The sequence below is a fragment of the Stegastes partitus genome, unplaced genomic scaffold, assembly GCF_000690725.1.
Source record: "Stegastes partitus isolate 25-593 unplaced genomic scaffold, Stegastes_partitus-1.0.2 Scaffold107, whole genome shotgun sequence".
In the NCBI taxonomy this organism is placed as follows: Eukaryota; Metazoa; Chordata; class Actinopteri; family Pomacentridae; genus Stegastes; species Stegastes partitus.
Genome location: NW_007577838.1, coordinates 765583 through 784767, shown reverse-complemented (window position 1 = coordinate 784767; position 19185 = coordinate 765583). Strand labels below are relative to the sequence as shown.

The following is a 19185-nucleotide window of genomic DNA, read 5'->3' as shown; positions in this document are numbered from 1 at the left end:
ACAGAGTTCTTTGGTGCCGATTTAAAAGCTCAATCAACTGTTTCTCTTAATCTGCATGAGTGAAAAGTTGTCTGTTTTCACTTTCGTTTACATTTCAGACTGTGTGAATGTAATGTGAATAATGGAGGCTTCCTGCTCCCACCTCCAGAAGATGCTCAACAGCCAAACTGAACCTGAAGCCCACAAATAAATGAGTCTGGTGGATAGAAGTGGAAGATCGACTCCTTTTGTCTCTTGCAACAAACCTCAAAATTGCTCCTAATATGGAGAAAGTTCATTTCAAAACCAAACACAGCAAAGAGATTCAGCCTAACAATAACGGCGAATCTACATTTAATTGCGTTTTTAATTTAATATAAAGAGCATCGATGCTGCCGCCCAGAAATCTCAGCTTCTAAATCTGAGATCCGCTCATCTCGTCTCAGCTGCGTGGGTGAAACTCAGACGGAGGAGAAGCGGAGCAACGTTCACCCGCCGAAATGCAGAATAACGCTAATAATACAAGATTATATCGGCTCCGAAAATACCTCCGCGCTTGTCTAACTTTGAGCGCAGACCGAGCTCCTCCAGTCTCAGAGGTTATTTATATGCAGGAGAAGCAGCGCCGGTGAATTTTAATGCCAACGCGACTTGGGCCTCAGACACCAATGAGAAGCTCGTGGTTTTGTTTCAAGGCTGTGATCAGACGGGAGCTGCTGACGGTTATTATGACAGACGGTGGCAACAAGGAACTATTTCATTATCCTTAAATACCAGAAAAGATGTTTGTCAGTTGAGTTTGTGGGTTTGAAATCAAGAAAAAAGAGCAACAAGAAGACGGCACGAAATCACAAACTCTGGACTCTGAGTAATAATACTTGCAGCAGATGATTGTTTATAACACAAGTATTTCTTCTAAATGTTGTGTTTTTGACATAAAGTTCTAGTTTTGAGTCACAGAATGAACTGAAGGTTTGATCGTTCTGAATTTGTGAACAGTGAACCGATGAGTCGATTAACAAGGTTTTTTGAGGTTTGACGTTTATCGAGGACCTCCGTGCGGCCAGACCGACCTTCTGCAGGAAGAGGACGATCCTCTGGACCATCTCCGCCCGCTGCTCCTCCAGGCTGAACAGCGTCCGCGGCGTCCGGATGAACACCTTCGTTTTGCCGTACGCGACGTCGTGGTCGAACCCGCAGCCCTGCAGCAGCCTCTTCACCGCGTCTTTGTCCGACGGCAAGTCGTGGTTCGGCCACGTGAACTCCGAGATCATCTTGTATCTGGAAGGAAGACAGAAGTCAGAGGAAATGCTAAATATCACACAGAATGAAAGGTTGTTTAAAGTGTAGATTAGTGCGGGAGGGATTAAGTCAAATCCGGATTACGGTATGTTTATATAGCAACAGCACTCCCAGACAGCAGCAGCGGCTTAATGACTCAGGAACAGCTCGAGGAACACGACCAAGAGCTCTAGGAGTTGATGCACCCATCAAACTCCCCAGATCCCAGTTCAAGTAACTGATCTGGAGGCTTAAAGGGGACCAATACAATATACAATATTAGGTTCATTGGTGTGAACAGAAAGTTACTAGTTTGCTGCTTATGGACACACACAGCTTCTCATTACTGACTGTCCAGAACACACAACTGTAGCTTCTTCAAGGTCAAATAGGCATTTTTAAGCCATGCTAGCAGTGATGCTATTGGATTGAAATCAATTAACTGTTGGTGATCCTTTAATTTTCCTTTAAGAGCCAAGATCCCAACATAAAGTCACTTTTCTACGACTTTGTTTAGGCTTTCGAACAAATAGTTGCATAAATAATCAGCCTCAGTTCTACCTTGATTTTAGCGCTAATTAACAAAAATCAATTAAGATGGCGAACACGTTAGCTTCGTCAACGATGAATTCAGAGACGATGTGAGTCTTTCTGTATCATAAGCAGCAACAATAAGTCAGTTTCATTGCTGGATTTCCTGCCACTTGAACAAAACGCGGCACGTTATCGAGATACAACATAAATTGGGTTCAAAGTTATTGACTTCAATGAACTTTTAAGGCTGAACTTGAAATGTGCTTTTTTACGTTGCTCATTTCAGTTGTTTATGATCTTGTCCACATCATCAGGAACCCCGTAACTTCAGTTTAACTCTCTTTTTACACAACATGGGCTCATTTTTGTCTGCAATACAAACTCCTGCACCCCTATGGAATCAGCACAAACATGGCTACAGGTAGAGAAAACTCAGATATGTCAGTGAAAACAAACTGGAATCTACATGTACCACATTTATCCAAGTGTCATCAGGTGTTATCTAAACTGGAAAAGCTCCATACGGATGTTCCACCATGCAGTATGTAGCTTTGAACAACTTGCTTTGCTCCTCTGTTCCCTGTTTTTGAGTCATGCTGCAAATTATGTTTTATTTTGCTCTCAGTGTCTTTAATTAGTTTCTATTCTTGTCTCGTGTCTGCTGTGCGTAAACACAGCCTGCAGTTCAGCCGAATAACTCCTAAAAAAAACTCACAGTTGAGCTGAAAAGTGCAGAAAGTTGTTGTTTCTGTAACAGAATCTGGTGCAAAAGGTGGATTTTTTTGGCAAGATCTCAAACGAGACTTGTAGAATAAAGTAGTTTTGATGAAATATTACAATTTCAAGCTTAGATGTGGATAAATTACCTCAACTGCATGAGTTAAAGGATCATTTAATGGTTAATAAATCCAGTGAATCTTTGTGTTTTCACAGATTCTGGAGCTGATAAATGGTGGATTTTGTCCAGAGGGTTAATGAGCTCTGATGTCTTGTGGAAAATCTTCAGTTTTACATTTTTTTATTATTATTATGGGAATCATTTGGTTTTAGTTTGGCAAAAACAAACAAAAACATCTCTGTCTTCATCTTGTACTGGATCTTCAGATCAATACATATCTAAGGCTCTGGCATGTTTTATCACTGAGACGCTGTGGGACTTTGCTCCTGGCAGGGAGCCACGGAAATCATATAGTTGGTGGAAGAAAAAGAGGATTAATTATTGGGTATTGCATCCAATCACAGGCGCTAAGTGGTCACATTATGCTCTTAAGAGTCCTTTCAGTGCTGTAATTTGCTTGAAACCAGGAAACTTAAAGGAAAGCTTTATTTTTAAAAGACTTTAATAACTATTATCCATCGACATTACAGCCCCGAAGAGCTCAGACTGAAGCGTTGCAAGAAAGTTGACAACATTTTGTACGTTTTGAATGTGTTTCAATGAACTTTTCACATCTTAAAAACTCCAGAACACAGTTGGTTTAAAAGCTGGAAGGTCGTGAAGTCATTCCAAGACAGCAGCTTCACAGCTCCACGGACGCTCGTGTCGTTTCACGGCCGAGCCGCCGGCAGAGCGGTGATGTAACTCGGAGTCCACAAGAGGACCGGAGTTGTTACGCAAAACACTTTTAGGATTACCTAATCCAGCGTCCTCCATCGAGTCCGCAAGGTCAGTGGGTAAATGTGACAGATGGAGGACAAGAGCAAAGCCAGAGAGCTACTCAGTCCGAGTCAAATCCTGCACAGATAGTTTTTATTTTGGAAAAGTGTCATTACGAACAAGTCGAGCTTAAGATCTCATCTGTTACACAATGAGAGCATGTGTGTGTGCGGTAAGTGCAGCGTGACACTGAAGCTCTCCGGGTGTCATCGAGAGTAAAACAAGGTGACGTCAGTGTTGTGTCCTTCACAGGGAACAAAAGGTGATGAACACACATCTATCCATCCCCACAAGTTCATCCTTGAGCTGACCTACAGCAGCCTCCGTTCTTTCTCCTCTTCGGTGCAAGACGTCATGATGGTTATTATCAGACACTGTTTAGTCAATAAACTTCACAAGTTCTAATGAGCTTGGTTTCTGTCCTGAAGCATGTTTTTATGTTGGACCAGCAGCTCAAAACCCCCAAATGTTTAAATTTAAACAAACAAAAGCAGCAGACAAGCAAGCAAAAAAATAAAGAACAGAATCAAAGACTACTGTAATTTCCAGACTATAACTTTTTTCACACACTTTAAACGCTGCAGCTTAAACAATGATGCGGCTAATTTATGGATTTTTACGATGTTTATGAATTTGCCACGAGACCAAAGTGACACTGAGAGCGACGACGACAGAGAGACTGAGGAAGTGTGTGACGAAGTGATTCTGAGGCTGTTCAACTCCTGAAGACACTGAAGAAGACGACTTTCGTGGTTGATGAAGATAGCGATCAATGACTTTTCCTGGAAGGCTATTAAAAGTTAAAAAATCTTTCTGTGTAAACATCTCATGGTACAGCGTGGACACCTGCAGCTTAGAGACGAGTACGGCCTACATATGTACAAAACTGGTTTTCTTTTTAAAGTTAGTGGGTGTGGCTTATACTCAGGTGGTTTACGGTATTTGCGACTTCTCTTGATGAAGCAACACTATTGATTAACCGATTATGTAAATGTCCACTTAAACCAATGAATGGACCAGCTGCTTTATCTCTACGGATACTTTGAGCAGATCACAGATGGATATAGTTCACTGTGTTTGCTCATAAATAACAAAAAAACTGCAGAAATCATTCAGTCTGCAGCACATGTGAAGGTTTGAGTTTATCAGAGTTCATTGCTCATCTGTAATTAAACTGTTAAAAGCAATTAGGGGTCTAAATCAAACAAGCAGGAAACAAAGCAGCTGCTACGAGTCCTGTGTCAAATACTCTGTTAGAATAATAATAATAATAAAATGTTATTAACAAAACTCATTCAGGAAGTCTCGCCTCAAATAAAGCAAACACTTCATTTATAACAAACATCAGTATCGCTGATGGAGGAAGAGGAGAAGATTGAACTAGTAGAATTTTTATTTAACTTTTTTTTATCTGTAGATCTTTATTTAGTTAAAAAATGTAAATAAATGCACTGCAGACAGAGTGCAGATGTTGATTTAAGTTCAGCAATTTTGGATTTCATTCGTTATAATTATTAAATTGTTGCATTTGTTAAATGGATGCAACATCCTGGTACATATCCGGATTACATATCAGCCGCCCTGCTCTCTAAATATTAGTGTTGGTCACTTGGTCAGGAACATTTTAATGTTTAAATCTGCATGTAGATTACTTTGGAGTTAAATCAGCTGAAAGTAATTAAGATGAAAATGAACTACTACCAGTACTTCAGAAGTACCTCGAAACTCTACGTGAGTTCACTAAATGTACACAATCACTGTTACTCACTATTGTGGATCATATACAGCTTCACTACCTTTAAATTATGGGTACATTTCATACTTTAAGCCTCATCTTTTGATCGTAATTTAAGTATATTATTGCATTTTTCAATTTCTTCCCCATCTTTACTAACTTAATAACCATTTAATCACTTTTGTGTCATGCTTTCTGTCGTATTTTCTCAGAACACACACCGGTGAGATTCAAAGGATCATTGTTCAAGATTGCTATTTATTTATAGGTTTATTTATGTTTCTATTGGCTCAGTGGAGCAGATTTTTGTACTTTTTATTCATTTCAGTGTTGGTATCGGCCTCAGACGTCCGTTATTGCTGCTTTAATTGCAGGCAAATTAGCGCTAATCAGGATGTAAACAGGTTTGCGGTGTCAGGTGTTGCAGCTTGGCCATGAATAAAACATGATGCGTTATTAACACGAGGCGTCGACTAGTTCTTGTTTGTTCTTCTGCCGCGTTAACATGGGCTCGTTTTTCTGCACATCTAGTGTTTTTTTAAATCAAAATCTCTTTCTCTAGTAATTGCAATCAGACGTGGGTGTTTTTAAGGCAGCTTTTAATCACAGGACAAATTATTACACTTGAAAATGACGAGACTTCTGTAAATAAGGAAGACGTGGGTGATGGAGGGGCGATCTTATTGATACAGCTGATTAGCTGCTGAGGCTGCACAGCTCAGGTTTACAGTCTGGACCGTTCATGGCCACCAGTCACATCAGCTCTACGCCTTTAACAGGACAAATACATGCAAATCAGAATTGTGGCGATTTTCCTTGCTGGACCGGCCGATCTGATCTGCAGAGTTGAATTAATGCACTGCTAACTGGGGAAAACTGTGCAATTAGACCAGCAGCAGTTTGTGCTTAATTGAATGAGCCGGACTGTTGTTGTTCTGATGTGTTGATCAAACGTCCTGCGGTCGTCGTTTATTGCTTTTAAACCGGCCCTAATAGGAAACTTGTAAATGAAGCCTATTCAGACAACGCTCATATTCAAAATGTATTGATTTCATGCAGATGTTTGACACTGATTGTGTTAAACTGAACTGGTTTGAATGTGTGTTGATGCTGTAACTGATCTGAAATGTGCTGCTGATTATTAAATGACACTGAGACGATATCTCCTCGATAAACACTCATATCTGTGTGATTCCTTTGCACCAGATATTGAGGCAATTTAGGCTTGAAAACTTGTTTATTTTTATATGTAATTAGAGCACAAACTATCAGTCACTAAATCTGACTCGACTAAAGCAAAAGTTTGATCATTTTCAGTTTACAAGCAAAAACTTTTCTCTGATTTCAGCTTCTTGAATTTGAGGATTTGCGCCTTTAGATGGCACTAAATTGAGACTATCTGGGCTTTTTCACTGTTTTCTGACACTTTGAAGACCAGAAATCGCCTGCAGATCAACTGACAAAGTGGTTTAAGGCCAACGAGTAATAAATAATAACATTTAAGGGCAAGAAGCACAAACTAGTCGCTAAATTTGAGTCGACTGAATGGAACGTTTGATAATTTTCGCTTTCAGTCATTTTACGAGGAAAAATTGGAAATATTCTCTGATTCCAGCTTCTTAAATATGAGAATTTGCTGTTTTTGGCTTTAGATAGCACGAAATTGAGACTATTTGGGCTTTTTCACCGTTTCGCATTTCACATTTACACATTTCACAGACAAAAAAATCAAGAAAAAATGTAAAATATTCTCTGATTCCAGCTTCTTGAAAATGAGCATTTTCAGCTTTCTGACTTCGATGGTAGTTAATTGAGACTATCTTGGCTTTGAACTGTTTTATGACACTTTACAGAAAAGACATCACCTACAGATTGATGAACAAAGGTAGTTTCAGCCCAACGAGTAATAAATAAAAACATTTAGGAGGGTTGTGAGGGGAAACCTCTGTAGGAAGCACAAACTATCAGTCGTTAAATTTGAGTCCAATGAAGGGAAAGTTTGATTATTTTCGAATGCTTTCAGTCATTTTACGAGGAAAAAGGGAAATATCTCCTGATTCCAGCTTCTTAAATATGAGAATTTGCTGCTTTCTGCTTTATATGGTGGCAAATTGAAGCTATCTGGGCTTTGAACTGTTGTGCCAAATACCATTTGGTGAATTTTAAAAGGCACTTTCCACCGTTTTCTGCCATTTTACCGACAAGCTATGACCTGTAGATCGACTGACGAAGGCGGTTGTACCTCTGTAGGAAGCGGGGATACGTCTGTCTGTTGGCGAAGCCGGCTCGACGCACCCGTACGTTCTCCAGCAGCCCCAGGTACTCCACCTGATGGCGGCAGCGCTCCTGCTCNAGAAATGTGTGCTGTCCACAGTCTGAGTCTACGTCGGTCAAGATTACTCACATATATCTGCTAAAACTGTCATTTTTGATGCTTTGAAATTCAACTGTTATCACTGGAGCAAGTGTTTTGGTGCATTTTTAGCCAGAAAGGACAAGAAATTGTGAAACAGGGTGGATTGGGATTGACTCAGTCCTCATCCTTAAGGTCTCTGGGATCCTCCTGTTTGCTGCAACTTTAGAAAACTTTACATTTCAATACAATAAACTACTTTTGGGAATATTTGGAGAAGTCTTACGGTGGGGAAAATGTCAGTTTGCCCGTGATAAGGCCTCTCTGGTGGAGTTTTCTTCTAACTAAAAGTGTTGGATAGCTCAAACCTAATCAGCCCCACAACCTTGAAGTGGTATTTTAGAGAACGAGGTTGAGGGCAGTTGGGGTTTTTAATCACTGCAGAACACTTTATAGTTCACTATAATATAAACTGAAAGCGTTTCACAGAATCAGTGGAGACACATGAAGGCAGAAGAACAGAGGAAAGAGCTGTCAGCTTCCTCATCACGGCGGAGAACAGAGGAGGCCCGTCGCTGTTCTTCAGAATGCAGCAGTAAGGTAGTTACAGGAAAGTTAAACCGTCCCGCTTTGATCCGCCTCAGCGTTCTCACCTATCGGGCGGCGTGGAGGGCGATCGCTCTGGGAGAGACGCTTCAGAGGGATTCAGGAGGGGATTAGAGATCATGTTTCTGCTGAGGTTTGGCAGCAGAGAAGATCAGTTCTGGACAGCTGAGCAGAGCGGCGGCGGTATCTCGGCGCTGCTACTCGCTGGAGAGCTGCTTACTCACTTTCAACGTCAGTCAAGGCCCAAAACGAGATTTAAATTATGAGTATCTCGTCGCCTCGAGATGCGGCTCAAAACAAAACAAAATAATTAAATAAAGCGTTTTTATCCCGGGTAGACGTTTTCATTTAGCCCCAGACAAGCCCCCCGTGGCCTCGCTGTGAAAGCCGACGACCCCGGACACGACGCCGCCGTAAACCTGCCTCTGCACAAAGACTACGGCGAAGCAATTAAGGCCGCGGCTCAGAATACACGGGGGGAGTCTCTGCTCTCGTCACCGCCGCCGCTCTGACAAGCGCCGACAGTTACTGTGATGTGGATGGCTGAGCTTGAATTTATGAAATATTCATTTTAAGGCGGAGGGACGGCGGGGGGGAGGCCCATGTTTAATTTATAACATCTGTATTTATGTTGGACAGCGTGCTTCTGTGGGCCATTATTCCAGCTTCTTTAGGTATCATTAAAGACCTCTTATATTTATTTTTCTACCTGCTTTGAGGCTCAGAAACGTCGAGTGATGGCGCATTATTCAGAAGGATTCATGTTTAATATCAATTTAATGCATTTATGCAGCTTCACATCAGGATTTCTCTCGTTAGCTTTTCCAAAATCGCCATCCAGGACAGTCAGAAACCACATTTTTGTGTTTTTTTTTCTTCCATTCTTATAACAATCTTACTGCAGGTTCTTGTTGTGATTAAAGAAGAAAAGATGAAGATGAGATTTGTGTAGAAAAAGCTTAATGTTTTTGCTTGATTCGTTCCTTTTCTGTTTATGAGCAATTTAATAATCAGCAAAATCGGCACTAATTTTATTTTAAAACAGTTGTTAGCCGCGTCCGAGACAAAGCAGCTTCCATTCAATCCTAAATCAGTTAAAGTGGAAACAGACACGTTTATTTAACGCTATAAAATAAATGCTCATTGCAGTTTAATGGCTAACAACACCATCAGCGTCTGGTTGGTCTCTCTCTGCACGACAGACAAGTTTCAAATGGAAACCAAGTAAGAAAAAGCTTCATCCGGAGCAGCATTCGTTCACTTCTGGCGATGTGGGCGCGGCACAAAAAGCTGCAAACACGAACCGACGACGACTTATTAACCGCGGCGAATGTGCGAGCAATCCAGGGCCGGTCGTCTCCAACAACTCTTGAGGGAAATATGTTGGTTCTTTTGCAGCTAACTGCTTCGCAATGCAAAAAAAAAATCAGGCTGGTGAGCAATTGTGGCAACTAATATGTCAGTTATTGATTAATAAAAGGTTTCGGTGCACAAACGGAAGACGCGGAGCAATAATTGGAAATGCATCCGAGGCTTCCCTGCAGGATGAGGATTAAACGGAGCCCCCCTTCCTCCAAGTAGGACACATTATGGTAATTTAAAGACACAGAAAAACTCACTGTTCTCCCATATTTGGGCCGGCATTAACCACCCAACCTGTCTTGAGGAAGATTCCCAGATTGGAGTTGTTTTTTTTTTTTACTTGTTTGATGGGGCGGGCTAAGTGGCATTATTCTAAATCCACGAGGCAAACGGCACGACGAGAAAGAGCCTGACAGAACTGGCACCGCGGTCCCCCGGCTGGCATAAGGCGCCGTGGTGTGCCAGGTGCTGATAAGGGGATTGCTCGGCGCGGCGGATCCAACTCGGAGCCGGCGATGTTTGTTTGAGCAACAGCATGATGGATACAGGAGTCAATTCTGCTGTCACACCACTATTTGATTTGGTGTGTCAGGGAGTGCATATTGCATGAGTGAGCAGGCATGTAGGGAGCTGCAGAGGGCAGGATTAAATACCCCTCCTCTCTCTCTCTCTCGCTCTCTCTCCCGACACCTCAGATGTTTGTTTTGGTGGAAAAGCTCTAATTCCTCCGGGGCTTTTCCCTTCATTATCAAAAGGCTGCTCATCCAGCGAGATACAAGATAGGACGCTCCGCGGGGAGACGTGGAGGTCTGTGGGAAAAGGCTGCACCGGGTCAAACGGATCGATGCGGAGGTCAACCAATCAATCCTCTGCAGAAGTTAATTTGGCCCGGAGAAGCCTTTCATGTCTGAACACGATGTGAAGGAATCCGCCTGCTAACATAATAATAAGAAAATGCAATCACGTGGCTCCAGATGATGTATGGAGAACGTGCGCCCACACACCACTGACAGCTTCTGCATCTTTTTTTTTTTTAAAAGCATGTCCTTAATTCGAGTCCACGCAACCCATCTTTCTGTCAAAGTTTCCAAAAAAATAAAGTTTGCACGCCGAGCGAACACGTGTCAGCGAACGGAGACGATGACATTCTCGCCTGAAGGAGGTGTCGCGAAACCGCCGACGCGTGATGCCGGAGTCACAGATGCACACGCTGATCAATATTCATGGCGGATCATTTCTTAACATGTCAAAACCGAAGGGAGGATTGATACGCCCGGTTAGAGAGCGATCGCCTACAAACGCGTTCCGTTGTTTTTGCTCGACGCCGCGGTATCAGTCTGAGCTGCCGATATATCAGAACAAATCCATATCGGGGCTGCGGCGAGTTATTACTTTCATTATGAGCTAATTGGCAATTCTATGAGTTTAATTGAAAGGAATAATTTGTTTGCTTTGTTCCATCGACGGTCCAAAATTCCATTCTGATAAAACAAAACAGAGAAAAGCAGCTAATTTTCATACGTTTGGCTGATTCGCTTGATAAATCAATCAATAATTACAGCTTTTCAAGGTTCAGTGTCTGTTATAAACAATTTAATAAGCTTGAAATCACTTCAGCGTCGAGGCAGAGGTAGCTGTTTGTCATATTTAAGCCAAAACAGTTTCATTTCGACTCAGCTGAAGTGGAAATACACATTTATTTGCTGTAATTTATCACTATGAAGTAAATGTTGATTGCATAGTTTAATGGCTGTAGAATAATATAATGACACCATCTGCTTTGGGATTGGTTCCTTATACGTTTCGAATTAATTCTGTCAGACACCTGGTTCGAAATTGAAAATGACGGTTTAATTTACGGGTAAATAGAAAAAAAACAGAGTAACTGTGAAACTACACTGCAAAAGAAAAAGAGATCTGTTGTTGGAAAAGGAAAAGACGGTTTTCAACAAAACCAACAAAGCAAAATCTAGTTTTTATATATGTTGTGAAATTACCTGAATAACTCTATTTACAAAGATTTTATGGCTCTATGTTCATTGGTTTAATATTATAGGGAAGTGCATCTGCATCAGAAATTAAAAAATCCTTTTTAAAAAATAAAGCAAAATAAAGACAACCAGCTGTTCTCCCAGTAAACCTGCACTGAGAGAAACTGACTGGTTAACACGTTCAATCTGTACATTATTACTGTTAAATATTCAAATATATTATAATATACATTTGTGCAAAATAAACTCTCTAGCGATACAAGAATCTATGCAAACCCTAGAAGATTTTTTTGTGCAAGATCTGAATATCCACACATGCAAGAACCACGATGCATGAATATTTATTTAATATTTTCATTTTTTTACTTTTAGTACCTGCATGTTTGCACTATTTCCTTTGCTGTAANTTCTCCAGCAGCCCCAGGTACTCCACCTGATGGCGGCAGCGCTCCTGCTCAAACAGCAGAGGAGACTTGACGTCGTTGGGCTTGATGCAGCGGACGTAGTAGGGTTCCTGGAGAAAGAAGGAGAGGTCAGCTGTGGGTTATAAACGACAGGACGTGCATTTAATCTGTTTAATCAAGCTGCAGTGCAAAGCCAGGGATGGTAGGAGTGTTGTAGGTACACTATGGATGTTGATCTGGATGATTTTAACCTTTTCTGCGGATATTCAACGAGTGTCCTTTGACAATACAAACGATCACCAACGATTCTGCAACGTTTAATACACTGCAAAACAGTCCTCTATGCAACATTACAACATCTACATAACTGAAGAAGAAGCAGGGAACAAATCTCCATCGTGGCGTCAAACTCTGTGTGTTTATTATCATTATTATTCAGTTTTAATACCGTGTCAGGTCATGGCTGGCCACAAATGTTGCCCTGTGAGTTTGTTCTTCTGCACAGCTGGTTGTATGACTGCTTTGGTTTGATTTATTTAACTTAAAGTCATAATGAAGCAGTGACTCTGGTGTGTTTGAAGTGTTGCAGGAGCACTTGGAGCAGAGCATCGCTGCATAAGGCTGCATGTTTGAGGATAAATATTGAATCATTACTCATGCATCAAAAACAGAAGTGATAGGATATGTTACTGGATCAATATTTTGACCCATCCCTAATTTACATACAGTCATAACAACATTACAACGCCTCAGATCTTTATGCGATTTCCATATCTTACCAGTCTATCAACTAGTGGAGCAAAGTTTCTAACGTTAAAGTTTTATTCTACAAAAATGGAACAAAACACGTTCAAACTGTTAATTGTGGTGAAATGATTGATTGTTTTTTTCCCAAAAACAGACAGATAAATTCATAATTTTAGTTAATTTTAAGGCTTTTTACAAAGTTTCTCATTACAGCCTCAAAACTGGGAGGATTGAATTTTTTTCTTCGCATCATATACTGAATTTCTTTAGGTTTTAAGATCTTATTTGGACAAAAATCCATCTGCAGACATCCCGGTAGCTCTCCAGAAATCATAATACTACATGTGCAACACGTTTCCTCGATCTTATTACATGTCCACAACAAAACAATTAATAATTTTACAGATAAAATCCATTAGTTGCATCCGTCTGTGTGGATAGTTTGACATTCTCATTGTTGATGTTATGAGCTGCACCGAAGTTAGAAATGTTCAAAATGTGGTTCATTTATAAAGTGATGCAACAAATCTGTTTCCACTATCTCCTATTCATATTTACTTTTGCAATCAAAGAGGCTGAAACTGTGCAATGTTTTAACTAATACACTCAAATACATGATTCTTTTATTTAACTCCACTGCTGCCCGGAGAACATTTGCTTTTCTTTGACACATAGTTGTTGAAGTTTCTCCACACACAGAGTCTGTGCAGTAAATAAAAGACCCGTCGTATTATAACAGCAACGTTCCTCTAATGTAGCTCTCAAATGAACGCATTTATTACTGACATCCATGCAACTTCACAACCTTGGATTTCATGTGTTTTGCCATCAGAATTTTTCCTTTTAATNTTGGATTTCATGTGTTTTGCCATCAGAATTTTTCCTTTTAATCACTTTATGCCATGTGACGATGCAACAACGCAGGTTTTAACCAACCGGAAATTGGATGCAACATTTCTAAAAATGATTCGTCACCTTGCAGGCGAGGTTCTCCACCAGTGAGATCATGGAGTTTTTGAAGAGCGTCGCGGCCGTCAGTGGTCGCTTGGTGACCTCGGTGATGCTCAGCTTGCCTTCAGGCCACATCCCCTTCAGCACCGGGTTGGAACTGGACAAAGGCGACAAGAAAAGCTGTGTTATTAAAAGGAACAACATCTACAGCTGAGTAAAAACAGGAAAAATGTTTATGAGCAACCTCTTTCTTTTTAAATAGTCCAAAAACGAGAATACGAGCAAGAGGTGAGATAACCAAAGGCATGTTTACACTCGATGTTTCTCACCAAAATGCAGTTAGTGTTGAGTGTTTCCTCGAGCTATAACAAATGTCTTAAATACATATTTTAAATCCTGCATTGTTTTCATTATTGTTTAATTGAGAGCATCTCCTCCTCTGTTGCTGCCTGCAGAGAGCTGTGCTTCTTAAAGTGTTTCATCTCCTGCAGATCAGTGGGGTAGCATGCAAGCATGAAAGTCAGGACTGGTCCCAGTGCATGTCCACAATGTGAGCAAAACGAGAATTAACTCAGTGATAAATGGCTCCAAAGGGAAACTACAGTGATTAAAAAACTCCATGGGAATGTTTAATATACGAGGGATCACGGAAAAGTTCCAATCCTGTTTGTAGTGAGCGCGCAAGGAGCTCGTCATGGTGTCAGGTGTGCAAAATATGCAGTAAAGGTCATCCGAACATTTGCGATTTCACCCTGGACATCAAACTGGAGCAACAAAAAAACACATCACGCTCTGTGTCAGCCAGCAGCCGAGATGAGAAACGTGGGTCTGCAGCTACCAACAAGAGGAGAAACAGCAGTGAAAAGAGCTCAAGTTTCCAAAATCTGGACAGTTACCAGCTGGTCAGGAGCACCAGGAGCATGCTCAGTTGTTTCCATCAATGTTTACATGACTGTGCATCAGGAAGTTTGTCCTTCTGCACAGCAGGTTAGATAAATGCTTCGATTTTTTAATTAAAAGTTGCAATGAAGCAGTGACTCTGGTGTGTTTTGAATGTTGCAGAAGCTCTTGGAGCAGAGCATCATTGCACGATGCTGCTTGTTTAAAGAGAAATATCAATATTTGGCAACAATAATCAATCATTCATAGCAAGAAGAAGTGATATGATATGTTGCTGGATCGATATTTTGCCCCACCTGTAATTTATATAAATCTTCTCATGGCATACTAAAGTTTCTATTAGTAACATGTTTAAACTGTGACATATGGCTTGTTTACATACCAAGACTTCCAGGGAGTGTTGCAGGAGCACTGGGAGCAGAGCATCACCGCACAAGGATGCATGTTTCAGGGGAAATATATATATACATCTGGCACCAAACATCAATAATGTATCACAAAAGGAAGTGATGCATGTTGCTAGATTGACATCTCGTCCCGGTGCTACTTTCTACAGGTGGGTGACTTCGGTGTCTTTGCAGTAATTTCAATGGCATAATAAGGTTTCTAACGTTAGCATGTTTAGACTGTTAAACATGGCATTTTTACATGATGGGACTTCCAGGGAGCATTGAAAGTGTTGCAGGAGCACTGGGAGCAGAGCATCAGTGCACAAGGGAGCTGCCAAATTTGAATCAGGAAGGGTTTTATATATTCATAGGCACATTCTCAGAACTTTTTGATCACACGAAAACTCAACATAGACGAAATGCACCAACCTAAAAAAAAAAGGTGCCTTTAAACAAAAATCCTTATTTCGACCTGTATAAACATTACCATAAAATCCCCATCGGACAGGTCTGCAATTATGAAAACTCGCATTTATATTCAGGAGGAGAAAAGCACCAGAGGACTGGAGAACAGGAGGAGCTGGATAAGAGCAAGCTAAGAGCAGGTTGCTGTACTGGTCCTGTTCACGTAATCAGAGTGCTGTGATGAATACTATGAAGAGTGTGTCGGGGCGATTGAACCGGGGTGTGTTTTGGTTGTGTCACCTGTTGTACAGCAGTCTCTTGAAATCCTGGAACAGAGTGTCTTTGTTCTTATCAATGAAACCCACCACAGAGTACCTGTGAAAAGAGACACGCAGGTAAATGCATGTTCAGACACACTTTCAATGCACTTATAACCAGAAACATTCTATCTACATCACTACTGCGACCTTTTGCCTAAATGCAACCCTGAAACAAATCATCCTGAAATCGTGGTTATAATTGCAAACGGCCTCGTCTCAGCCACAGAGCTGCAGGCCGCCAATAGCCTTATGATAATATAGGAGTTAATGTACGCCGTTAGTGGCGCGGCTGCTATAAATACCGGGGCCGTTACACTCCGTGCTGAGAGATGCGAGGTGCATTTCGCCTCCTGCCTGGTCTAAGTGGCTCAGGGATCAATCAAGCCCGCCAGTCGGGCCGGGCTCTTCTGCCGGTGGCGTCCCCTGGGTGGCCGACACTTAGTCTGCACAAATGGGCTCAACCTGCTTTCCTGAGAGCACTTTTGGGGGGGCTTAGCGTGTGTGATTTATTCATTTGAACGGTGTCCAAGTGCTTCGGGGATTGGGATGTGGCGCTGTCGTTTTTTATTTGAGGAGGAGGGGGGAAGGGGGACGTCATGCAATTAAGATGTCATTTAAGCGTTTGAGTGTGTGGAGCAAATTTATATTAGAGCCTACAAACTGGGCTTTTTTGTTTCTGCACGACTACAAAGGATGTTTTTTTTTGTCCAGTGATTTGGCACATGTGCGATGGGTATTGTTAAAACAGAATACAACGCTTAAATTAGCATCCGGGCTAGTGAAAGTCTGGTCGTGTGGGAATTTGTCAAAGATTTCTTGTGCATAAAATCATCTTTGATTCCCAAAGACTGTGCATAAAAGATGGATGTGGCATCACGGACTGAAAAGTGAAGCAAGAAGTATTTAAAAAAACCAAAAACGCATTCTTTCCAAAGGCCAGCAGGGGGCGTCTCTTATGGCTGAAGTTGAATTAGAAGTAAAAATGACATAGTTCTCATTTGATTTGTTACCTCGGTAAACATTTTCCTCATGACTCTATGGTCTCAACTGCTACTTTCAAGTCTCCTTCAAGACAGCATGATGCTAATTTTGTAAACTATGGTCTCATTCAGAGTAAAATAGACGATAAAGGATGGTATAATTTAAGGCATGGCTACTTTGCGACTGACAAGGCTCTGTTATTCAAGTGTATTTAGTGTCTAGGGCTGAAAAATGTATGGAAAATTTGTTGAAAATGTACGGTGGCCAGCGGGGTCAAATGACGTGCATTTACACAAATGAGCTGCATACACATGAATGCATTGCATAAACAGAAACACTTTGCAAAAAGAAAACGCTGCAAACACGGAAACGCGATGCATAAATTAAAACAAATGCAAAAAGAAAACGCTGCATATCCAGTCACACAACAGAAGTGCCACAAGCCTCTAGGGGCAGTCTTTAGCTTTTCAGTCACTGTGACTCAATGGGTGCGAAAGTGGTGTTCTACTACCGATCCCTGTGTTCTCTGTTATTTATGTTTATCCATGGAGATGACAGTATACAAACCTTAACATACAACTTTTCCCTCAACTAACGTTACTTTTCTCGCTACTGCCCCTAGAGGTCTGTAGCACTCCCGTTGTGTGACTGGATGTGCAGCGTTTTCTTTTCGCAGCATGTTTCTGTTTATGCATGCAGCTCGTGTGTGTTTATGCACGTCATTAGCCCCCGTCGGCCAAAATGCAACATTCAAACAGTGGAAGATGCAATTAGTATGTATGATAAAGGTAGAAGGTGCCACAACATACTGTTAGAAATGAAGCTACAGCTCTATAAATGATGTTCTCTAAACACAAGGGAACATGCAGCAAAAAAATTACATTATTTTTTATATTTGTTTCAAATATATATCCGCAAAAATGACAAATTTCCATTCTCACAAACATCACATCACAGTTGCACGATATTTGATTATAATATCATAATAAAATAAAATATTAATAATAAAATAATAATATAATAAAATCACGATATTTGAACTGAATTTCCCTTCTCAGACATTTAAAGTATTTTTCATTTCATTTCATTTGCAAATAACTGCAATGTGCTTTTTAAAAAGTTTTTATTGCAAAATATCCGACCCCAGTATTCATACCCTCAGTAAAAATCTAAACAGAGAGAGCCAAATTCTAACCTCGAGGCTGGAAAACAGCGGCTCCAACTTTAATTCACAGTCTGTAATTGTTCCTTCTTCACACTGATCAAGATTACTCCACATTTTAATTTTGCTGCAGATCAGATAATTAAAATTTATCACAAAATTGTCAAACAGAAGCCATTTCGGATCATTTGTATTCCGCCATTTCTCCTCAATCTCTGCTGGCAAAAATAAAAAATGCAGACGGCGTAAATGTTGCGGCGGCGCACTCGATAAACATGTGGCGTTTTAATTTCCTGAATTCAGAATGTGGCATTTCTCTCGAGCACGGTTGTGACATTTAAAAAATATTACTTGGAACCCAGATATTTTTAATCCACAAACGAATGTGTTTTAAGACGCAGACAAAGAGAAGATAATCATGTTTCTGTAAATAACTAAGTAAATAATGCCCTGTGCTGTTGACTGATATGATTTTGGCTTAAAGCATTCTGCATGTGGATAAAAAAAAAACTGCACAAATGATAAAGAAGGCGTTTTGTAAAGCATCAAAGGAATTCTGCATCTCTAAGCAGAAAGCAGACGAAATGTGGAAAATGTTCAAATACGGAGCATCAGGCATGAAAAGAATATTTATTTACAATCTAATTATAAATTGTGTGACTGAGTGGAGCTCCCAGGTCGCCATGAAAACCAAGTTTGAGCTTCTGAAGTGGCCTCGAGTTACGAGACGACGCTTCAGTCTGCAGCTCTGAGGCACCAATAGGAGGATGAATCATCAGTAAAAGCTTTTGGTGAATAAATAAAAACTTGAAGATACGTACACCACGTCTCCCGCATAGTGCCTGATGCGAAAGTCTCGGTCGAACTCCAAACTCTTGTCGGTCGGCGAGAGCTGCAGAGAGAGAAGAGCGGCGAGTGAGCAACAAGGGAACAATGCATTCACAGAGCAAAGCCTTCGGGCGAAGAAAAAGACATTCAGCGTTTATGTGGAAAAGCAGCGTCACCGTTTACAGGCCGTGACTGTACGACCGTCACCAGCGTCTTCATTAGCAGCGTCTGAACAATCTGTTAGCTGTCGGTGGAGCCGTTTCAATGCACAGGACTGATGGTTGAATACGAAGGGCGAGTGGTGAGTCAGCGGCAGCATTGTACCCGGTTGTTGCTTTATATCTCCAAAAGGTCACAATTGAAATGACAGACTTTACAAGGTTTACTTTCGGCCTTCCGCTGTTGATATCAAGTCCTTCTAATAACCAGATGTGGTATCAGGTATTCGTGGTGCGCTATTGTTTGTTTTCATTTGAGAATTTCTCTAAATTTCTAACTCAATAACAAAATCCTTGTTGTTGTTACGTAACCCTATGAGTCATTTAGGAGATTTTTTTTTAGCTATTAAAATAACAATTTGCTGTTATTTTACAGATTTAT

General features: G+C 40.9%; 1 protein-coding gene across 1 annotated transcript in view; it reads right to left on the bottom strand.

The window, feature by feature from the left end:
• The window catches only part of myo1d (myosin 1D), a 124731-nt gene that overhangs the window by 34398 nt on the left and 71148 nt on the right, over positions 1–19185 (bottom strand). Inside the window, exons 12-17 of the mRNA XM_008277793.1 lie at positions 18579–18649; positions 15595–15669; positions 13625–13757; positions 11932–12012; positions 7429–7514; positions 1053–1260 (exon numbers count right to left, since the gene is read on the bottom strand). Coding sequence (XP_008276015.1) covers positions 1053–1260; positions 7429–7514; positions 11932–12012; positions 13625–13757; positions 15595–15669; positions 18579–18649 — 654 coding nt within the window. The remainder of the gene's footprint in view (positions 1–1052; positions 1261–7428; positions 7515–11931; positions 12013–13624; positions 13758–15594; positions 15670–18578; positions 18650–19185) is intronic.